We start from the raw sequence: 20,613 nt of genomic DNA on the forward strand, positions 1-20,613 counted from the left end.
TCACACAGATGGTGGCCAATACACAAAATGACAACATAAACATCAGTTGAGGGCTGCAACTCCACTTTTTGAATGACAATATCCTGGACAGACCACTGTTGTCAGTGATATAATTATTTGAAATGAACATGATTTCTTAATGTCTAGGGACATATCAGGGCCATTTTATGATTAATTTATATAAATTTCTTACATAATGTTCCTTTAAAAGAGGAATTGTATGGCGTAATAGCACTTTTGGGAGTACTTCGACTCGCCTGAAAAGTCCGCTCCCCTTCTCCCTCTCATAATGGGAGAAGTCGAAGTAGGCTACTCCCAAAAGTGCTATTACGCCATAAAATGTAACTCCTCTTTTAAATCCGCTTAGAAAAGCACTACGTTTTATTTTGTACCACCAAACTTGCTCGTATAACTACTCGTCTTAAATAGGAAAAACGTTGATGTGTTTGGTCACGTCTAACTTTATCTCTGAATGGTACCATTGAATGAATGGGGCTAAGCTAAACGCTATCGAAGCGTCACAGCGCGCTCCAGCGCCCACGTGCACGCACACAGATGATAGAGGGATGTATCAACAATTCTTAGTTAAGGTAATAACATATTTTAATATTGAAAATGCGTAGACTATTCCTTTAATACACAGAGGGGTTAATACATGGTTTTGTTTTTTGTTTGCATAAAACACTGTGAATAAAACAATGCATGGTGCTTATATTCAGAAAATTACTATATATTGGGCCCTGTCTGTCATAAGAATTTTGCTTTGGCTAATATTGACATGTTTATTATCTAGATCAGGTGTAACAAATAATAATATTTGAGCTTACCTGCTGTAAGATATAATGCAAGGCTGAATTTTAAACTTCCCACATTTGATGTACTCTCTGTTAATGTAGTAGGCTAACAAGTAATTTTAGTTAAAGTTGTTCAGGAAATCTAAGTTCCATAATAAACCTTGAACTTACTTCATTAGCAGAGCACAATAAAAAAAGTAAATATGGATTAATCCTTTTTTACAAAGTTACAGAAGTTACAGTCAAGACAAGTGAGTGATTTCTCTTCTTTTGTTTACCTTTAATGCCTTCAACATGTATACTGTTTATTGGGCAGGCTTAGACGGAATTCAATAAAATGCTTACATTCGGTTAAGAAAAAATCAGTTGTTTACCACTATACTCACTAAAACAGCTACATTCACAAATGTTATGTGAATTTGTTCGTTTAAGTTAAAAGATAAACATGGCTTATTTAAACTCTGTGCACTCGTGCTACCGGTGGATGAAGCGTTGTGCCGCGCACAATGCGTCGGGTTTTCAAGTTCAAGGCTGTGAATCTAATCATTATACAGCTGTATAATAGTCAGCGTTTAATTACTTGCATCTTTCTTGCACTTCCACTTTCTGAGGAATCACGCAGCTGTCATCTTTGAGTTGCACCTCTGTCTGAGATTTGATTAGGCTTGTTCGACTTTATGCAGCGCCGCAAGAACCGACAGCCGGATGACATCAAAGTACCGCGAGAACGATTAGAGAAATCATACGAAGTCTAATTTCGTCTCGCTCTCGCGGTACTTCGATGTCATCCGGCTGTCGGTTCTTGCAGCGCCTCATGAAGTCGAACAAGCCCAATAATAGGCTTGTTTGAGATGAGCAAATTCTGCGCAGAATCGATCACCGGTGATCCTCGCAAGATGCATGTCGGTTAGAAAAGTGTCCGACTTACGTCCGACTTGCTCTGATGTCACGCTGACGTGTGCAAAATAACTCTCGCGATGGAGAGGCGGGCTCGTCGGATTCTACAGCCGAGCGCAGTTGCTCTCCACCGACTGCGTTGACGAAAAGCACGATGGGAAAAGACTTGCTGAGGACACAGCTTAATGCTCATTGGCCAGGTTCTGTCAGCTGATGACTTGTTAATTCTAAAAACTCTAATTCGTGTAGTGGTTTTTATATTAATTCAATTGTTCTTTACTATGACATTTATATTTTTTATGAATTCCTGTAAACTTCTGTATTGGTGTTGATTTATTTGTACGATGAACTGTTTATATTTCACACAACAGAAACGAATTACGCCGCATATGTGATGACAATGATGATTTTGAAAAACAGGCAGACAATATGTCAGAACGTTTTATTAAAAGAGCCTACAAACCAGACATCGTCGCTAATGCACGTTCCAGAGCCCAATCCTTGAATCGTTCGGATACCTTGATTAAGAAGGGACGTAAGACAGATACTCAATTACGCCCCTTTTTTGTAACACAATATAGTTTGGAGGCTAGACAGATTAAACGGATTATTCAGGAGAACTGGGCCATTATTAACTCTGATCCTGTCCTCCAACAGGTCTTTCCTCAACCTCCTTTGGTTTCTTACAGAAGGTCCCCGACTCTTCGTGATAAGTTGGTACATAGTTATCTTCCTCCTGAGAAGAAGGCAAGTTGGCTTAAGAGACCAATTGGGCTATACCGATGCATGAACTGCCCCCATTGTAGTAATGTCATTCCTTCCAAAACCTTTGTGGATTTTAAATCCAACAAAACATTTAAAATAAGAGATTTTATAAACTGCAATACTACATTTGTTGTTTACCGCTTATCGTGCCCATGTAAGGATGTGTTTTATGTAGGCCGTACTAAGAGGCGTCTGCGTGATCGTTTGGCGGAGCATAAGTTGCTATACGTACCAGTAACCCAGATTATCAGATGGCCCAACATTTTTTACATATGCATAACAAGAATGATTCCTTATTAAAAATTGAGGTTTTGGAGCATGTTAGACCTTTGGATAGAGGAGGTGATAGGATCCGCAGACTTAACCAGCGTGAGACATTCTGGATCCATCAGTTGGATGCACTTTCTAAATTATGAATCTTTCTTGACTATATTATTAATCAAACGTACACTTGAACTAATAAGAGCAAACGTTGGCGACCACAGGTTGCAACTTATTGCGGGCTGCAACAACGCAAATATGCTAGTTCATTTGGCGGAACAAAGTATATAAAGTGGGAGGAGTTGGATCTAGATCCAACCCTGCCCCCTGGATGTTGTGTTCCGCAGTGAGAACCATCTCGAATTTCAGGCAAGGCAAGCTGCATCTCAAACAAGCCTATTATCTTTACTTAATGGAGCGCAGCGCAGACCTGTTGGCTTGTGACATCACACTACCGCGAGATCGATTTAAAAGCATAATGAGTCATGTACTGTTGAATCGGTCTCGCGGTGCTAAGATGTCACACGTCGATCGGTCTGCGCGGCGCCGCAAAGAAGCTAAACGAGCGCTGAGCGTTGGGTTAGATAAGACTTCAATGGTGGGTACAGCCATGCACATGAGTGAAAAAATACAGCAGAGAAGAATTTATATTTTAGCGTGAGATTTCTTTTTTGAGCGAGAGATTGAGGCTGTCACGACAGGTGCGTGAGAGCAACCCTGCTTCCTTCCCGTTATGACAAAATTTTATTTCACTAACAAAGGTTTCTTAAAAAAAAAAAACACTTTTAAAGATTTTGTATGTGAAGGAAAACACTTAATCAAATAACTAAGAATAATTAATAATACAATGTATTCATTTTTAAAAATGTATTAAAAATGTACTTTTTTAATGAAATATGAGATCTTTGATGTTCCATGATTGATACCTGTTTATCATAATTGATTCCAGTATTTTTGTTCTTTCTTTTTTTCTTTATATGCTGATTTTTTCTTGTTGTGTTCTTATGTGGAAATGTTATATTGTGCAGTAATGATTGTACTTGTTTAATATGTACATTTGCTGTAATTGTTATATGTTTCCAAAATGTGCATTTGCACTTTTGATAATTTTCTTGAAATATTAACAAGCGAATCGATTCGAGCGAATCATTTTTTCGAAGCAATTGGTTCACAGAGTTCAAAGCTTCGATTCTCCCATCACTAGTAATGAAGTGCAGGAACAAAGGAGCCATATTATTATGACGTTGTAGGAAGCTCGCAGCGTCTACACTTTCATTGGTATATATTTTTGTCAATCTCAACCGATTGCTACTTCTTGGTTTTAATTGGCTCGCCCACCAGCCTTTCAATAAATCTTCGCGTTGATTGGACAAACATCCGCTTGCCAGGTTTATATTCTACATTCTGATTGGCAGTCCATACCCACAGGAGGCGGGGCATTTATAGGAAATTTGTTTCCTTGTCTATTTGCCAGGAAGACGGCTATGTCGACTTAAATAGTTTAATAAATGATAATAAATCCAACAATTAGTTCCATGGTTTTAGATATTTAACGAATGGACGTGCCTGTGGTTTTAAAAACTAAGCCGCTGGGTGTAATTTTCGCCACGCCAGTGTGATTTTCCGGTTTATGGACATTAGTCTTGCTGCTGTGTGATGATGACTGCCGAGCTGCTGCTGTCTGACTTGGACAGTCGGTTCTGCGCTGATAACCTGCTGACTAGCGAAGACTGGGGTACGTTACTGCCTTACAAACGGACTCTGATAAAGGCCTTTTCCTGTTTGTGATCATTGTCTCACTTGATGGATGGTTTGGCGCTGTGGTTTAAAATGTGTCGCCTAATTATGGATGAAGATAATGTTTTAGGAACAGACTGTTGAGCAATAAAATGTAAGCAAATAACGTTAGATGGATTAGAAATTAATGTTAGTTCTTCTTTAAATCCTGTTTAATGCGGTGTATAGCCCTTTCAGAAGACATCCCATGGTTGTGAATGTTACTGCCCTAGTGCCCTTACGAAAATTAACCATGGTTTTACTACAGTTAAGACCAAAAAAACATGGTTACTGTAGTAAAACCATGGTTACCACAAAATAACCATGGTTTTGCTCATAGTAATCAATTGACCAAAAAAACATGGTTACTACACTTTTACCACAATAAAACCATGGTTAATTTTCGTAAGGGTGCGTTTAAGGAGCAAATGATGGAGGAGCTCGGATGCAAAACCCCTAAATTCACGAGGTTTTGGCTGTAGCTGTATTCCTATTAGCCGCAACCCCTCTGACATGTTTTCTTTAAAGGTGCATTGTGTAACTTTTAGAAGAATCCCTTGACAGAAATGCAATATAATATAAATAATTATACTATCAGTGGTGTATAAAGACCTTTCATAATGAACCAGTATGTTTTTATTAACTTAAAATGAGCCGTTTTTATCTGTATACACAGAGGGTCCCCTTACATGGAAGTCACCATTTTGTGCCGCCATGTTTCTACAGAAGCCCTTAATGGACAAACTTTGTTTACCAAGTTGTCTCTGACGATGAAGTGTTTGTCCTACAGCAGCTAGCATACCTTCTCTATGCGTTTTAAAAGCGAGGGATGAGCCGTTGGGTGCAATTTTAAATCTCACCACTAGATGCCGCTAAACTTTACACACTGCACCTTTAAAGTGGCAGCTAACGTTAGCGGTGTCACGATCTATGGGACTATAGACATTAAAGGTGCTGTCCGTAAGTTCAGAAATTTCTAACCGTTACTGACACCAGTGGCCGTTATAGAAACTGCAGCCAGTCTCATGCTCGTTCTCGGTGGTCACACTCGTATGAGCACGACCACAACAACCAGAGTTGCCGTAGCAACCACAGACAGCTCATTGAGATTCACCAGCATGTTTACAAATGTAAGAAGTTACAGTACTGTAAGGTTATTGTTTGACAGTATTTTAGTAAAATGTTGCAGTGCTACTTTATATTTTCAACAGAAGTCTACTTCTAAAAGTTTTGTAACACGACACTGTAAAACACACTCCCGACACTCACAATCTTAATGCACTCGTGCTCTGTATAAAGATACTTAATATAAGAAAGTAACTTTTCAAACGGTCCTGTGCTACATGCTATCGTTAGCATTACACCACAAAAACAATCCTATCGTTAGCATTACACCACAAAAACAATAAAATAATATATTACAAAAGCCCTGTCAGGGCTCAATGCAAAAAAATGTGTAATACTGGCCAAGTCGGGCCAGTGGTTTCGGGTTTTCACTTGCCCTGCCAAAATCTTCACTGGCCCCAATAAAAAAATGTCAGTATCACATATTTAAAAATAATAATTCAAAAGTCAAATTTATTGTATACATATACAACAGACATGTTCCATCGAAAAAAGGCTCCCAACTTTTCGGTTTTATCTGAAAACTGACAGCAAACTAACTAAATAATATACATTGACAAAAATATATTTTGGTGGCAGAGGGTGAAGCACTGGCCCGATCGGGCAAGTGACAATACTTTTTACTGGCCCGAACATCTCTCACACTTGCCCCGGGCCACCGGGCAGTCCTTTATGTTGAGCCCTGCCTGTAACTATGTCTTACCTTTGCAGTAAAAAGAAAGCCAGCTCGAGGTCTGTTTTCATACCCAGCGCTGACCGGAGCTCCCTCCAAGAATCAAATGCCAATCCGATGTTTACTCTTGTCTTTGCCCTGACGCCGGTCACGCTCCATTTTGGAAGCACTAGATAAGGATTTTTTTTAAACTTACGAGGAGTTTCCGTGAGTGTCTGGATTGTGCTGGAAGTTAGTCGCTTCTTTCCGTCTACAGAGTCCATTTGAAACATGCTAGTGATTGCCGCTGTTTATGGCTGGCGTACGCGTCTATATGGAACGCGCCAATTCGGACCCGACTCCTCCACATACAACAGAGCCTACAGGCTGATAGAGACAACCGTGGAGGACACTGAAGGTGTCATTCTTTCTATTACATTATGGTTGGCTCATAAATATACAAATTAAAACTCTATTTTAAAGATTTTTTTTAAGTATTTACCTACATCTAGCCCCTTTAAAGTCACAATGACATTGAAATGGAAAAACTTTTTAGGGGAAAATAATGTGGTATTTATTACAAATTACTTATCTGTGAGCTTCATTATTTTAAAAAATGTATGTGCCCTTATAATCTTTAATCAAAACTCCAATCTCCTCCCCTCCTCAAAACCTTTCTTTAATTTCGGTCTCAAGCTATGGCACCTGGGTGGCCACCAACATTAAATTCATAATATTGTTGATACAATGCTAAAAACAAAGTTGTGGCTGCTGACATTATGAGTTAACATGCAAAGTTAATGCTAAAGACCCTTTCAACAGTAACAAACAAACTTCCTTGGAACAAATGTAACTTCCTGTAAATTCCACAAAGATTCAACAACAACAGAGTCCTTTAAGTAATTTTTTTTCTGATATCAAACAAAACAAACAACAAGTAGATTACCTTAGTTTAAATCATAGCTACAGCGTATCAAAAACGTGAGCTAACATTACTGTGTTAAAAAGTGTACTATATAATGTATACAATGTTAACTATAGATCGGCTGCCAAACACCCTTCACATAGCGGTGATCCATGATAGTCATCTCCCCTTGTCTTTGGGAAATCAAACCATTTGCTATTATCGATGAGGTGTTTGTTTCAGAGTATAGTTTAGCCAGTAGTAAACCATTAAACAAATAGAGATCGGGGACCCTATCATACACCCGACAATGCAGTGCAAAGTGAAACGCAAGTGTTTTTTGCTAGTTTCAGCACAGCACATTTGTCATGGTCACGTTCAGCACCACTTTAGCAAATACAAATACATTTGCGCCCATGGGCGTACTGGTCTGTAAAACGAGGTGTGTTCAGGCGCATTGTTGGTTCTAAACTAAAATAGATGCAACTGACCAACAAAAACCTGGTGTAAAGTCAATATTGTTTTTGTTATTTAAAGAGCGCGTTAGTAATATGTGCCTATAAACGGGACGATAATGCGCTTTTGCTTATCACACACATGGATGCGCAGCAGCACACAAACAGTTTTAAATACGAAAAATTAAAGGATTAAAATGTAAAAGATGATTATTGAGTCTCTTGGACATAAATGAGGACCGATTATGAGATGTTAAAAGGTGTAAAGAGCTACTTCACGGTAGCCTGGTAAGTAATTGAAGGTTATGCTTTAAATAAATGCAAATATTGCATCTATTTTGATATGTTTATTTAAATGCTACCCCACCAATTTATTGTAAATGATGACTTCGTACCTCTGGATATGGTTAGATGAGAACCTTTTTAAGTAATGCTTTTCAAGACACGGTGCTGTCCGAGTGCTGGAACGTTTCAGCTGTCCAAATGTTTGTAAATAGGGTATAGGTGTGTTTAACTTCATGCGGCGCTGCGCAGACCGATCGGCGGCTGACTTGAAGCAGTGCATGCCGGTTAGTAATTTTGTCCGACTTGAGCTGACTTAAGGCACGTGACTGTGTCATATGGATTTAAAGTAAAAGCGACTGCATGGATTTCTGATGACGGCACAGCTCTTCGTGATTGGTCGCCTCAGTGATGACAACAATCACATGCGTTTCAAGTTTAATCCAATCTTCAGTTCCAGTAATAAACATTATAAATTCATGTTTTTCTAACAGGTAAAACATGTTAATATGCATGTTATATTGTGTCGGTAATAAAATTAAAAATTAAAATACCAACTCTATTGGTATTGTATTAAAATAGGCTTGTTTCCCGTTATTTTCGGGCATACAGTATAAACAGCAATTGAAATATTAGTTATAAAATGTTTCTGGTTGCAACTTTTTATTAAAAGGTTTGTTGTTAACAAATTCACAATCTAATTCACTTCATTCGCGATAAAATAAAAGGAAATACGGCGCACACGTCACTACGGCAAGCAGCAGGTGTCTGGCTTGACAGCTTCGTCTTCAGATCCTTCCTGGGTTGCAAGCGGCAAACCTCGCCGTTCAGTCTGCGCAGTGCCGGATGATCTCGAACACACCTTATATGTCAAACGTCACGTGACCGAACTGGGTTGATCGCTTCCGGTTGCCGTATATGCTATCGTAGCTTGTTATTATTATTTGTGTTATGTTCTTTTTTTATTCTAATATCTGTATGTATGTGAGAAGAAAATGCCTTTGTCAAAATCTATTACAAATGAAATAAAGTTAGTAAATTTTCTTTTAATATGTTAACAAGCATATCCACTGGACATTGGTTATTCTCGTTTTTGGTAGCTCCTAACAGATTAATGTATAAAAAACAGCACAATATCAGCGTAGGAGCATACAGAACCAGAAGCGATCTAATATGTTCAACAGGAATGCGTAAGTAAGTTGCGCATATACCCTATTCTTTATATCCTGTTTGTTACAAATAAAGTATTTTTAGAGTACAAACCTTTTCTTGCATATTTTTAAATTATTCTATATTAAACTGATCATGTAGGCTATCCATACATTTACAGCAAAAGCCTGCTAATTTTACTTTCATGACTGAAAGAAAACGACTTTTAAAGAGAACCAAAGATTTGAATAAAAAATAATTTCAATCCAAAATAAAAACAACGCAATTTTTTAACATCAATCTTAAACAGGTGGTCTTCTTCCTCCACTTAGTTTTTCAGTTTACAAATTCCGCCATCTAAATGGGGAATCAGTATGGTGTGAGTGCAAATGGCTTTTAAAGGGTATGAGAGATGAGACTCTCATTGGTTTATTGCACCTTACGCCTAGAACACACCCAGAATAGTCTGGCTAAGCCTCAGTTATTGCTTAACTAGACTTCCACCAAAACTGAACTGTAAATGCCATGATATTACCGCTGACTCTCTGACATGCGGCTGCCATTTTATTTGACTTTATACTAAATTTAACATATTTTGTTATGCTGGAATTGCTCTTTTCTCCCTTTTACATCTATTATTATCCCTGTAAATATAATAATTTAATTTTCTGTTTCAGATGCCTGTTTGTATCAGTGTGAGGATATGGAGGAGGGCGAAGACTCTCATTTCATCAGAGACCTGAAATATAACACATCTGTACGTTCACATTACACGCACTACTAAACACAGGAACTGGGCTGAAAGGGAGATTAGAAAAAGAGGTTTTCCAATTAGATTTCAGCTTTTAATCATGTGGCTGGAGCCGCTGTTGCTGTTCCCTGAGATGCCGAGACTCTGCATCATGAAATGTCACTTTGGGGATCAGGCATGTAGCTTTCTTGCTTCTAAATAAACTTGTGAAATTAGTCCATTTTATAGGCAATGAAAGATGACGCCATTAGTATGACTAATACCAGAAGGCATAAAAGAGACATCTCTAGGAAGTTTATGTGCCAGTGGAGATACTCAAGAGATGCACACGATATTGTTATGCTTTGGTATGAAAGCACACAGTATTGGTATGCTGCAAGGTAGAGGTCTTCTCGGGTCCAAAGAAATGTACCCGACCCGAAATGACCCGAATCACTTTATACCCGAACCCGACGTGCATAAATACATTTTTTTTAAAGAAAGACCCGACCCAAACAAACCCGAGAAAATTAGACCCGAGTCCAACCCAAACTAGTGAATTTTTTTTTTACGACTGAAACCGAATGTAAACGGCACTGACGTGTGTGCATTCTGCAGACCCACGCGCAGCAGTCAGACAGAAAGAAACTCCGGTGGCCTTGCAACCAATTTGGCGAGCTGCTCCATTCGTTTTACTTTGTTATCTGATGACGACACCAACGTAACCGCTAAAATGTACATTTATAATTGACTGACATGTTTGTCTCAACAAAAATGAACCTTCCGACAACCACACAATGTCGCAAGCGCTCTTGGTTTTGAGAGGTTTGAAAAGGACATTGACGCACACAGGCGAGAGAGTTCGGGTCTTCTCGGGTCCGTTCAGAAAAAACACATTCATTTTTAAATTACCCAAGACCCGATGCCGCTATTATTGTACCCGACCCGTGTCCGAGGCACATGTGAAACTTTTAGACCCGAACCCGATCAGGTCTCGGGTCGGACCTCGGGTTTTCGGATCTAAGTGGACCCGTGAAGACCTCTACTGCAAGGAGCAAGAGCTAGGCCGAATAGACGCACATATTGGTATGCTTTGCCCCCGAAAAGCAAACCTCAGAAACTTCTTATGTTGTGGAAAGATGAAAATGTGGAAGTAGGTGTCTCTCAGATCTATCGTGGTGAACCAGTCCTCTGATCTGATTCCAGCTAATATAACCGTAATGGTTGACATTTTGAACTTGGGTCTACCTGGAGACCAATTGAGATGTCTGAGATCTAAAATTAGCTAAAGCCCTCCATCATTTTTGGGAACTAAAAAAAAGGCTTTAAAACCTGATCTGAATTTTAATGTAGGAACACACTCTATGACCCCTTTATGCAGGAGAGTTAAAATCTCTTTTTGTAACATCCGAGCCTGCGCAGTGTTCACCTAGGTGGAAAAAAACTTTTGAATCTGGGATGATGAACAGCGAACTGAATCTTGTAACACCTCTTATTAGTGAGAAGCAGCCATTCTGTTAGATTCAGTAATTTTCTCCACTTGAGGCTGGGTTTGGGTCGGGGGGTGACATGTGCAACCTCCTTGCCCTGAAACGACCGATCAGCCGGGCATGAATAACTTGTTTTTTAAACAGTGTTTTTTAGCTGATTCATCAGTTTTAAAGGCTTTATGGTAGAGACTGATGAACCGAATTGGAAATTAACATACCTTGAGGGGTTATGAATGGCGTTAATGTTATAATTTCCTGAGGGGTCTCCAGGAGAGCAGATGCTGTCTCCTTCCCAAAAGCGGAACAAAGCTTCCCAGGAGAGGAGCGACTTTAGTGAGAGATTCTCCATCTCCCATCACCTATAATATAAGTTTCACAAGTTTTTTCAGATGTGCGACCATTGCACAAAGTGTCCTCAAATTGTTATTTCATGATGCAGCGCTGAGTTCACTCGAAAGGGAACAGCATTTGATTCATGCTAAAATTTTGTTCTTAATGTATTGAAGGGCTATTTAGTGTATTAATGTACTTAAAGTGTGCACCTAGCACTAGGAAAATCCAAGTATCGGCCGATCGACATCACTATCAATTAGTACATGTCAAGAAAGTTTGAGTGTGTGAGTAAAAAGTGCAGTAGTGTGTATTATAGGAGGTTAAAGGATTTTAATGTCATTATAATGTACTGCCAGTTTAAATGTGGTAACTGACTGACCACGTTTCTTTATTCTCAGCTGGATAGTGACCTTGTTCTTACACTGGACCCTGATAATCCCACTTCACCATGGCGAAACTTAGACAACCTCACAGGTGTGACCTAATAATATTGTTTATTACTGTTAATGCCCTTTCACACTAAGCACGAATAATAACTTACACATTTAGGCCTGCCTCATAGTTGATACTGACTGAGAGCTTGCTGATCAGGCTTTTGACTTTTACCATAAAGAACCACTTTTTCATACTTCATATTAACACCAGAAGTGTCCACTTAAATCTGTAGGGGTGTTCCTGCCAGTTGTTGTGGTGCTAAAAAAAGTAATTAAACGGAAAAGAGTAATAAGGCGATATTGTGTACATCCAAAACATTGGTCCACTAATGATCTATTGTTTCAATTGAAAATCGTTTTGGATGAATATTCATGTTTGATGTGAAAGAATCAAACAGGGCACTGATTTACAGGTACTTTCAATTCAATTGAGTTTATTATTTAAACATTTTTACACAGTACTAGGGCTGTGCCGATAGGCGATAGTATCGTGTATCGATGATCTTCAGACATATCGCCAATGGCAGACTTTCATGGCGATAGTCATGACGATAGTTGGCGAACGGCTGTTATTATCATTATAGTTTTCCATTAACATCCAAATTGCATGCTTTTCCTCCCATGAGTGTTTGTGGGCTTCACTTTACGCTGAGAGCTTGTAAAGAAAGAATTCCTTCTTGCACGTACCTGCACGCGCGCGTCTTGGACTCCTTCTAGCACTAAATCCAGCGCGTGATCAGCTGCGCTTCTCTCTGTCTCACGTGCATGCGCTCTTGCATCTGTCCGAAGTCTAAACATAAACTCAAGTAGTAATCCTTATGTGTTTGTTCAGGTTGATGCGTTTCATGCGAGCTGACTCTCACTCTCGCGTACGTGCAGAGAGCTGCGCTCTGTCCGAAGTCAGATCACTAGGTATTAATCCTGTTTATGATATGCATTTCAATGAGTTGTAGCAACACGTCCCTCGTGTTTAAAATATGATCGCGTTCCGATGGACCAATGTGTTTAAAAAGGCACCTCTGAGAGCACCACTGCTTGACACGTGTAGCGTTCTGCATCAGCACTAAACAACTGCATTGAATTGTTTGTATGTGCGCGCACGTGTGTGTGTGTGTGTGTGTGTGTGTGTGTGTAAGATGCATGTTTTTACAGTTAAGTAATCATGATTAGGGTTTTAATGATGCGCTCGCATTAATGGCATCAGTTTTAAGAAGGTTGTGGTCATGACGGTGTTGCTCTTGTTCTTATTTGTCCACCAATTAAGTGACTTATAATGATTTAAAAATTAACGAACAAAAAAATGAGTAAACTACTGCCCCGCCCCCGATACTATCGTGTATCGCCGATCTCACAGGCTGACGATAGGACGATCTCAAAATGGGGCATATTGCCCAACACTACACAGTACATAAACTTTATGTTCTGATATGATGAGAACGTATATTGTATGATTTGAGATGACCAGCACTGATGGAGAGGTAAAAGTTGCAGTTTGAGTTAAATCACTCCTCAACTTGGCCCATCTTTGTTCTTACCGTCGCAAGCGGAAATGCCTATAAAGTAATGCGACGCAGATATTTTTGACCTGACGAAAGGGGTTCTAGTGGACCAATCACAGTGATTGTTTTCCACGTAGAAGAGAAGAGTAACATTTTTGGCTTGGTGCGCAGACCTTCGGACAGCCTAAAAATGGCCTGCGGCGTAGAACTTGCGCAAAACTATAATTACACTATTTACTGTATATAGTGCTATATATCTTTGTCCACTACATCATTGCTTTGTTTCCTGCATGTTGTATTGTAGGTGAAATACCAGTAATAAAAGATGAAATGACAGTAACACAGCCTCTTTCAGTAGACCTGTGTAAGTGATATTCTGTACATTTGATCGTCTTGTATGTTCCCACATAATGTTAATATGCTATAGATATGTTTTTTAGTAACACTTGCAAATGGACAGTTATATAAGACAATTGTTGTTATAAAACCATTAAAATGGAATGTAAATTGTGTAACGATAAAATATGTATGTTGCAGTTTTCCAAGTGAAGACAGAGCCACCATCACCTGCGTCGTCTCTAACCTCTGACAGCTCAATACCATCCTTCCCTGAACCACAGGTACATGCAGCTGTGCGTCTTTAAAGCATGGTGTGGTGCCTTTTCAGCCAAACCAATAGAGTCTAAATATTTAAAGCTTACTATTTGATGCATTCTAGTGTAAATTTTGTTAATGCAATCACTGATCACATGTCAAGTAACATTTTCCTCCAGCTTAAGTCATTTTACAGTCACAGTCCAAAGATATGCAGGTTAGGTGAATTGGCCTTACTGAATTGGCTTTAGGTGTGTTTAGGGGCAGCCTCCAAACCTTGTATGACTCTGCAGTGGATGCAGTGAATGGATAAGTATTACAGTGATGTCTATTTGATGTGTGTGTTTTTATGCACGTTTTTTTCTCTCTTAGATGACAATGAAAGGCGAGAACCCTCCCACTCCTCCCTACATGTATGGAGACGTTCTGTCACCACCACTGGCCAGTATGGAGGTGACAGTAGCAAGCATTTCTCCACAGCATCAGGCTCCACAGGGCTGTACGTTAAACTCTTTTTTTTTTTTTTTTTTTGCACATAGCACTGGTAATTAGGTAGCCTGGCTAACCATATGCTAATTTTCTCGTATTTGAGGTGTGGTTTATGAATGCCCAGAGCTGTTTATTGGGCGCTACGAATGTCTTTCAAAAGCGTCTGTACGTAGCTCATAGCCAATCGTTTCAATTATACCAGATGACGCATGTAGAGCGACATCAATTCAAATGTAAACGACTTATCGGTTCGTGTGCATATAGCTGAAAGCTATGCAACTAAACCAGTAGCTGTATATTGTACTGAAAAGCAACACATTTTAGTGGCACTATGACAAGCACCGTACAGGCATAATGAAAATATGATATTAATAAATACCAATAATGAAAATATGATATTAATAAATACTAGGGCTGCACGTTTTCAAGTTTTTAATTAACCGTTAACCGACACCCTTAGCGATTAATACTCGGTTAACCATATTATGCGCAAGGCAACCCAGAGATACAGACACACGAGAAAGGGGTAGTTAATTTTTTAACACCTTTAATAACTGGTTGGACCACATTTAAAACGAAATTAATTTATAGAAATAAAACGCAGTGGTAAGGACAGTCGGTAAAACGGGGATTACCTGTGCTTCAGCCTCTCACCGGTTAGATCACTTGCCCACCCCGACACCGTCTTTCACCGTCGTTTTGATATTTTCTTGTAATTAAATCATTTAGCTTCGTTAGAGAGAACAAACACTTACAACTGAATGTGTCTTCTGGCTGAATTCACAGCGGAGCTGAACGCGAGTCACGTCACAGAGCAGCAGGTGTCAGATTTCATTTATTTCTGTCAGAGTTTGCGAGGCGAGCTGACTGACCAGATGATGACAGAAGCCGCATGCTTACTCGTTTTTGTTATAATGCACATATATGATGTTCAATATAAGCGAGATAATTTTGTTGTATTTTTTATCAAGAAAAATAATAAACCCATAATTCAAGCAGCGCTTTATGGAGGAGTAGCCGGTTGCACTGCTTGGACGAGTTCTGCGAGAATTACCTGCGCACATTGACTCAAGCACTTAATTAAACCAGCTGTTGCACTCACATTGCACGCAAATTCATACGCGATTTAATGCAGCTTACGCAAGCGCTGCATTTAAACAATTGCGTAATTCAAAAGTGAAAGTAAAATGTGCACGTCTGCATGCATTAACTAGTGGGAAAATTCTGTCACCGCAGCAACCCTAGGTTGTACATGAAGTATATAAGCACTGGATTGCAATACTCCCACGCTGTGCTTTTCTTTGCCCGCTTCATATTAGAAAACTGGTCATGACTACTTCTTGTGGACATTACAAATGTCTGGGAGTGCTTTGGCGGTCTCTGGTGGTACAAAAATGTATTACAACTAAATTCAATGCACGCCATTGATGCCACTTAACCGAGCAAAATGTTTCACTCGGTTAAACAATTTTAAACCGTTAATCGGTTAACCATGGACACCCCTAATAAATACCATTTATACGTTAATTGTACTTCGTCGACGACGATGCCTAGCAGGTTGGTCCTATAAAACTCAGTGGTTATCATGTTGTCTTGCCATATCCAAACATCCTTCTTGGATATGAAATTGTTTAACGCAAAAAGTTGCTGCGTTCATAACTACTTAGAACACTATCTAAGGCTGCATTGAAAAGTAACTTCGTGTCTGCTGTCGTGTTGGATAAACAAAACTGCTTCGGTGTGTTGCAAAGACGTCGTCATCGTCTTGCTGCCCCCTCAACGTTCTGTGATTGGTTCCCTATTTCAAGGGCAAAATTGGTCCATAGTTTCCATGCTAGACTTGCAGCGTGGATAAATTTGTGCGCAAGGCAGCATGGGGAAACCCAGGCTAGTGATTAGGACTGGGTTAAAATGATTGATTCTCCAAATTTTTTATTTAACAAAACAATATTGATTCAGGAAATCCTTGAATTGATTCTTGGTGTGTGCTTTACTTCAGGGAGGGCTTGTAAGGAGTGCCCAATGACCTGGGGCAAGCGTGAACGATGCTTGAGACAGTTATCAGAACTGTAACTTGCACGCTCATGCTAGTTCTACATTGTTTTGCATGTGTTTTAAACCATGCCAGTTTAAACATTTAAGCTAAAAACAGGGGTGCAAACTAGTCACCTTTCGATTTTGGATCCAAAATAGGTAATTCTTGTGATTCGTCTGATCAGATGAGTTTTTGAAAATGGGGGTGAGAGGGGTCTGTGACAGGGTTTGAATAAAATTATCAAAATCATGTCCATCTATTGTGGTAATGGCCAAATCACTAACCCATTTAGCGTGTTATGTTTTACAATTTATAGTCAACTTATTTGCTGCCGAAGTTTAAGCAGTCTGTGCTGATCGAGCGCACATTCTCAGCTCATAGTATTTTCTCCATTGGATGCAAAAATACCTTGGGCACATGCGCAGAAGAACATTGCTTAAGTTCACTTTTTTACATCTTATTTACGTATCATATTATTCACTTCACAGACACATGCAATTGCAAGTCAATGGCAACACGCATTATTTGTAAGTTTGTGATTAAAAATTAAAATTTAAATGAAAACAAAAGCTATTACGTAAGCAATAAGGTACGAGAGGCTGTGCTGTATCGTGAATAAGTAACGGCTGAACCACTTCAGGTATTACTTATTTAAATTTGTATCAATTACATTTTTTATTTTATTTTCTGGGTGGCACTTAATCTATAATGTTTTTGTTCTTATTCTCACGGGGGCACTGGACATAGTCTAAAAACTGTATCACTATTGTCTTCTCAGTTTTTTCCTCACCAACAACATTTAAGACCAGCACCATTATGAGCAGCAAACCTCTGATCCAGCCCAAACCTGTGTGTGTGACTCCTTTGCCAGTGGCTCAGAGCCCGAGTCCAGCTAAAACTCTCATCTTGCAGAGTGTCCCTGTACCGCCTGTCGACCAGAACACAACACCTGGTAAGAGTCATCTAAATTAAAACCCTTAAAGGAATAGTCTACTCATTGTCAATATTAAACTATGTTATTACCTTAACTAAGAAGAGTTGATACATCCCTCTATAATCTGTGTGCATTTATTACTCCTGTTTGACTAAGATAGTTTTTCAGAAGGCAGAGATGCAAAATTTTACGCTTTGGATCCAAAATAGCTCATTCTTGTGATTCGTCTAGATTAGGGATGGGGCGGTATGAAAATTTCATATCATGATTTTAGTGACCAAAGTTATCACGGTTATCAATATTATCATGGTATTGTTAAAATGAAATGGAAATGTTCAAAAAGAACTGATACATACACTGAAAACATAAAAAAAGTTTTATTTTTGAAAATCACAATTTAATATTTCATGTCCCTGAATTTAATAAGTTTACTTTTAGTCTAATAAGTTTACCATAAATGAATACAATACATTATCCCTTAAATACCTTCTTATGCAAAAAACTATGTTGCATGTGCGTGCCTGCGTCCAACTGATTCTGGCTGGACAGGATTTACCACGAGTTTTCAAAATCACGGTAATCAAACACGGTTTGATAATAAAATGTTAAACTATAACACTAATCGTCAGGACATTTTATCGTGGTTGATCATGAAACCGGTAATCGTCCCATTTTTTAAAATGGGGAGTAAGGGGGGTCTGTGACAGGGTCGCAGTGAATGAAATTTATGAAAATCATGTCCAGCAATTGTGGTAACGATGACAAATCATTTACCAGTTTGGTGGGTTATGTTTTACAATTTATAGACACCTTATTTGCTGCCAAAGTTTAAGCAGTCTGTGCAGATTAAGTGCATATACTCAACTCATGAAAGTGAAAGTAGCAAGTAAAGGCGCGTTTGGTTTGTTCGCCGAAACATCATGTGGGATAAGTAAAGTCCAAGGTCATGTTAACTTACAGATCAGAGAAGGATAACCACAGTCACCGCAATTACGGAGAAGCCTTGTGTGAAAAAGGAATCATGCAGGACAAGTTGTCTGTCACATTCTCTTTGTCACTCTGTTAATGTAGACTCAACAGAGAAGTCTGCAAACTGCTTCATATCCCCCTTTACACTAGTTGTGCTATATTATAATGTGATGTTCTACATACAAGTGTATTTTACAAATTCTGCGGAGTAATTTGCACGAGCAAACGCTTCATTTATGCATGCACCGTAGCACTCGTGTCATCACTTGATGTTGTGGTTTAGAGCAGTGGTTCTCAAACTGGGGGCCGCGAGATGGTGCCAGGGGGGCCCCAGTTTTATGACATTTTATAAAATACATTAATTTATCATGAATTCTGTTTAGTTACACCTAAAAAATAAGGCTACTAACCAACAGCACTACTTTGTATAATTAAAAAATGTTTTGTTTAATTAAAATTTTAAGTTTAAGAACTGGTTTTGTCATAAATTTTCTTTGGGGGGCCGCGATGGAATGTGCCGTACACAAGGGGGGCCGCATGCTGAAAAAGTTTGAGAACCACTGGTTTAGAGTCATGGCTTGTGTTTGTGCATTTGTTCACACAGTTTTGTTTTCGTTTCTCCGCAAAGCGACCAGAGCTAAATTTGGGGGCGTGTTGCTGGCTTGTGGTTGCCTAGAAACACACATGGAACATATGCGTGTAAGGAACATTTTACCAGACAGTTTTGTGAATTGGGGACGAGTGCAAGCCTGTTCCGCAGATAGTTCCCATATAGGTTTATTTGTAATGATACACTGTTTTCTATTATATGTTTTCACAATATGTCAGCGTTATATGCAAGATAAACTTTGAATGGTTATTTTATGATTACGCTACACAGTGCGAGACTTCGGAGCTGTATACCTGGAAGGTTTATGGGCAAGTCCCTCTGCTTTTGTTTAAATGCTGGCGGAAGAAATGACAGGTTTAAATGATATGCACTAATATTATGTCAAAGTCGGCTGCTTGTGTTGTTAGTAAACATGCTGCACATGTTTTGTACATTGTATATGTTTGGGCTTCCTCTGATATTTCGGAGCAATTGATGAAAAAAGCTCATGCAACTTTGAACACTGTGTCAGGTCAGATTTAAAAACATTGTGCTTGGTACATCATATTAGATCCATAGACCGAGAGTAGAGTAAGAAAAAATAATGAGGTTGAGGACGTTAAAATTCTTTATGAAGAAGTTTATTGGTAGCAATGACCGTCGGTGTATGAATTCGTGAGTGAATGGGTGAATGTGAGGCAACTTGTAAAGCCCTTTGGGTGGCCATAGGTCTGTTAAAAGCGCTATATAAATGCAGTCCATTTACCATTTACAAGACACATGTAGTACTTTGGGTTTAGCGGAGTAAGATTGAACCTTGAACAAAGTCAGTCTTTATACAGGTTTAAACCTGTTTTTCCTTCCCTAATGCTAATGCTGTACCCCCTTGAAATGTAAACCAAAAATAACAATAATAACACTCTTTGTTCCCATGCCCTAACAGTCACCAAAAGGCCTTAACAAAATGGTCAGAGCGTATGATGTTTAAGCAGATGTCATTTTATATATATGTTTATCTCTGATCTATGTTGATTCCAGAGATCCTTCTCCATATCTGAATAATAAAGAATGAAATATCACTTTAGTGTTATACCCATATGGCTGAGAAGATTGTCTGATAATTAAGCCTTTACGTTGGAAAATTAGCTTTGCTCTATATCTCGCAGGAAGTGGAGTTGGTTTTGAGGCAGACTGCAATTTCTTACAGTAGGCAGTCTTTTATGGCTGTCTAAACACATTCAACCACTTTCGGCATCGCTGTCCATCTCGCCAATATGTGTGTGTGTGTGTGAGTGTGTGTGTGTGTGTGTGTTTACATTTTCAGTTTACAAATTACCCCCAAAAAATGTATTCACTCAGTGGAACTCTTCTTTTATGCAATTTCCACTTCTTTTCACACTCTATCCTTTAGACTTTACCCCCATTAACAACATCCCTTTAACGGAAACTTTTTTAAA

At 39.0% G+C, this 20,613-nt stretch overlaps 1 protein-coding gene across 2 annotated transcripts in view; it reads left to right on the forward strand.

The window, feature by feature from the left end:
- The first annotated feature begins 4,128 nt into the window (after positions 1 to 4,128).
- atf6b (activating transcription factor 6 beta) overlaps positions 4,129 to 20,613 on the forward strand; it is a 40,323-nt gene continuing 23,838 nt past the window's right edge. Inside the window, exons 1-7 of one of the 2 annotated variants that reach the window (XM_055219932.2) lie at positions 4,129 to 4,452; positions 9,738 to 9,817; positions 12,012 to 12,087; positions 13,851 to 13,910; positions 14,084 to 14,166; positions 14,513 to 14,639; positions 17,443 to 17,616. In XM_055219932.2, coding sequence (XP_055075907.2) covers positions 4,374 to 4,452; positions 9,738 to 9,817; positions 12,012 to 12,087; positions 13,851 to 13,910; positions 14,084 to 14,166; positions 14,513 to 14,639; positions 17,443 to 17,616 — 679 coding nt within the window. In that variant the 5' untranslated portion in view covers positions 4,129 to 4,373. The remainder of the gene's footprint in view (positions 4,453 to 9,737; positions 9,818 to 12,011; positions 12,088 to 13,850; positions 13,911 to 14,083; positions 14,167 to 14,512; positions 14,640 to 17,442; positions 17,617 to 20,613) is intronic. The other variant, XM_055219933.2, reaches the window with a different exon arrangement.

The sequence above is a fragment of the Misgurnus anguillicaudatus genome, chromosome 20 (assembly GCF_027580225.2).
Source record: "Misgurnus anguillicaudatus chromosome 20, ASM2758022v2, whole genome shotgun sequence".
In the NCBI taxonomy this organism is placed as follows: Eukaryota; Metazoa; Chordata; class Actinopteri; order Cypriniformes; family Cobitidae; genus Misgurnus; species Misgurnus anguillicaudatus.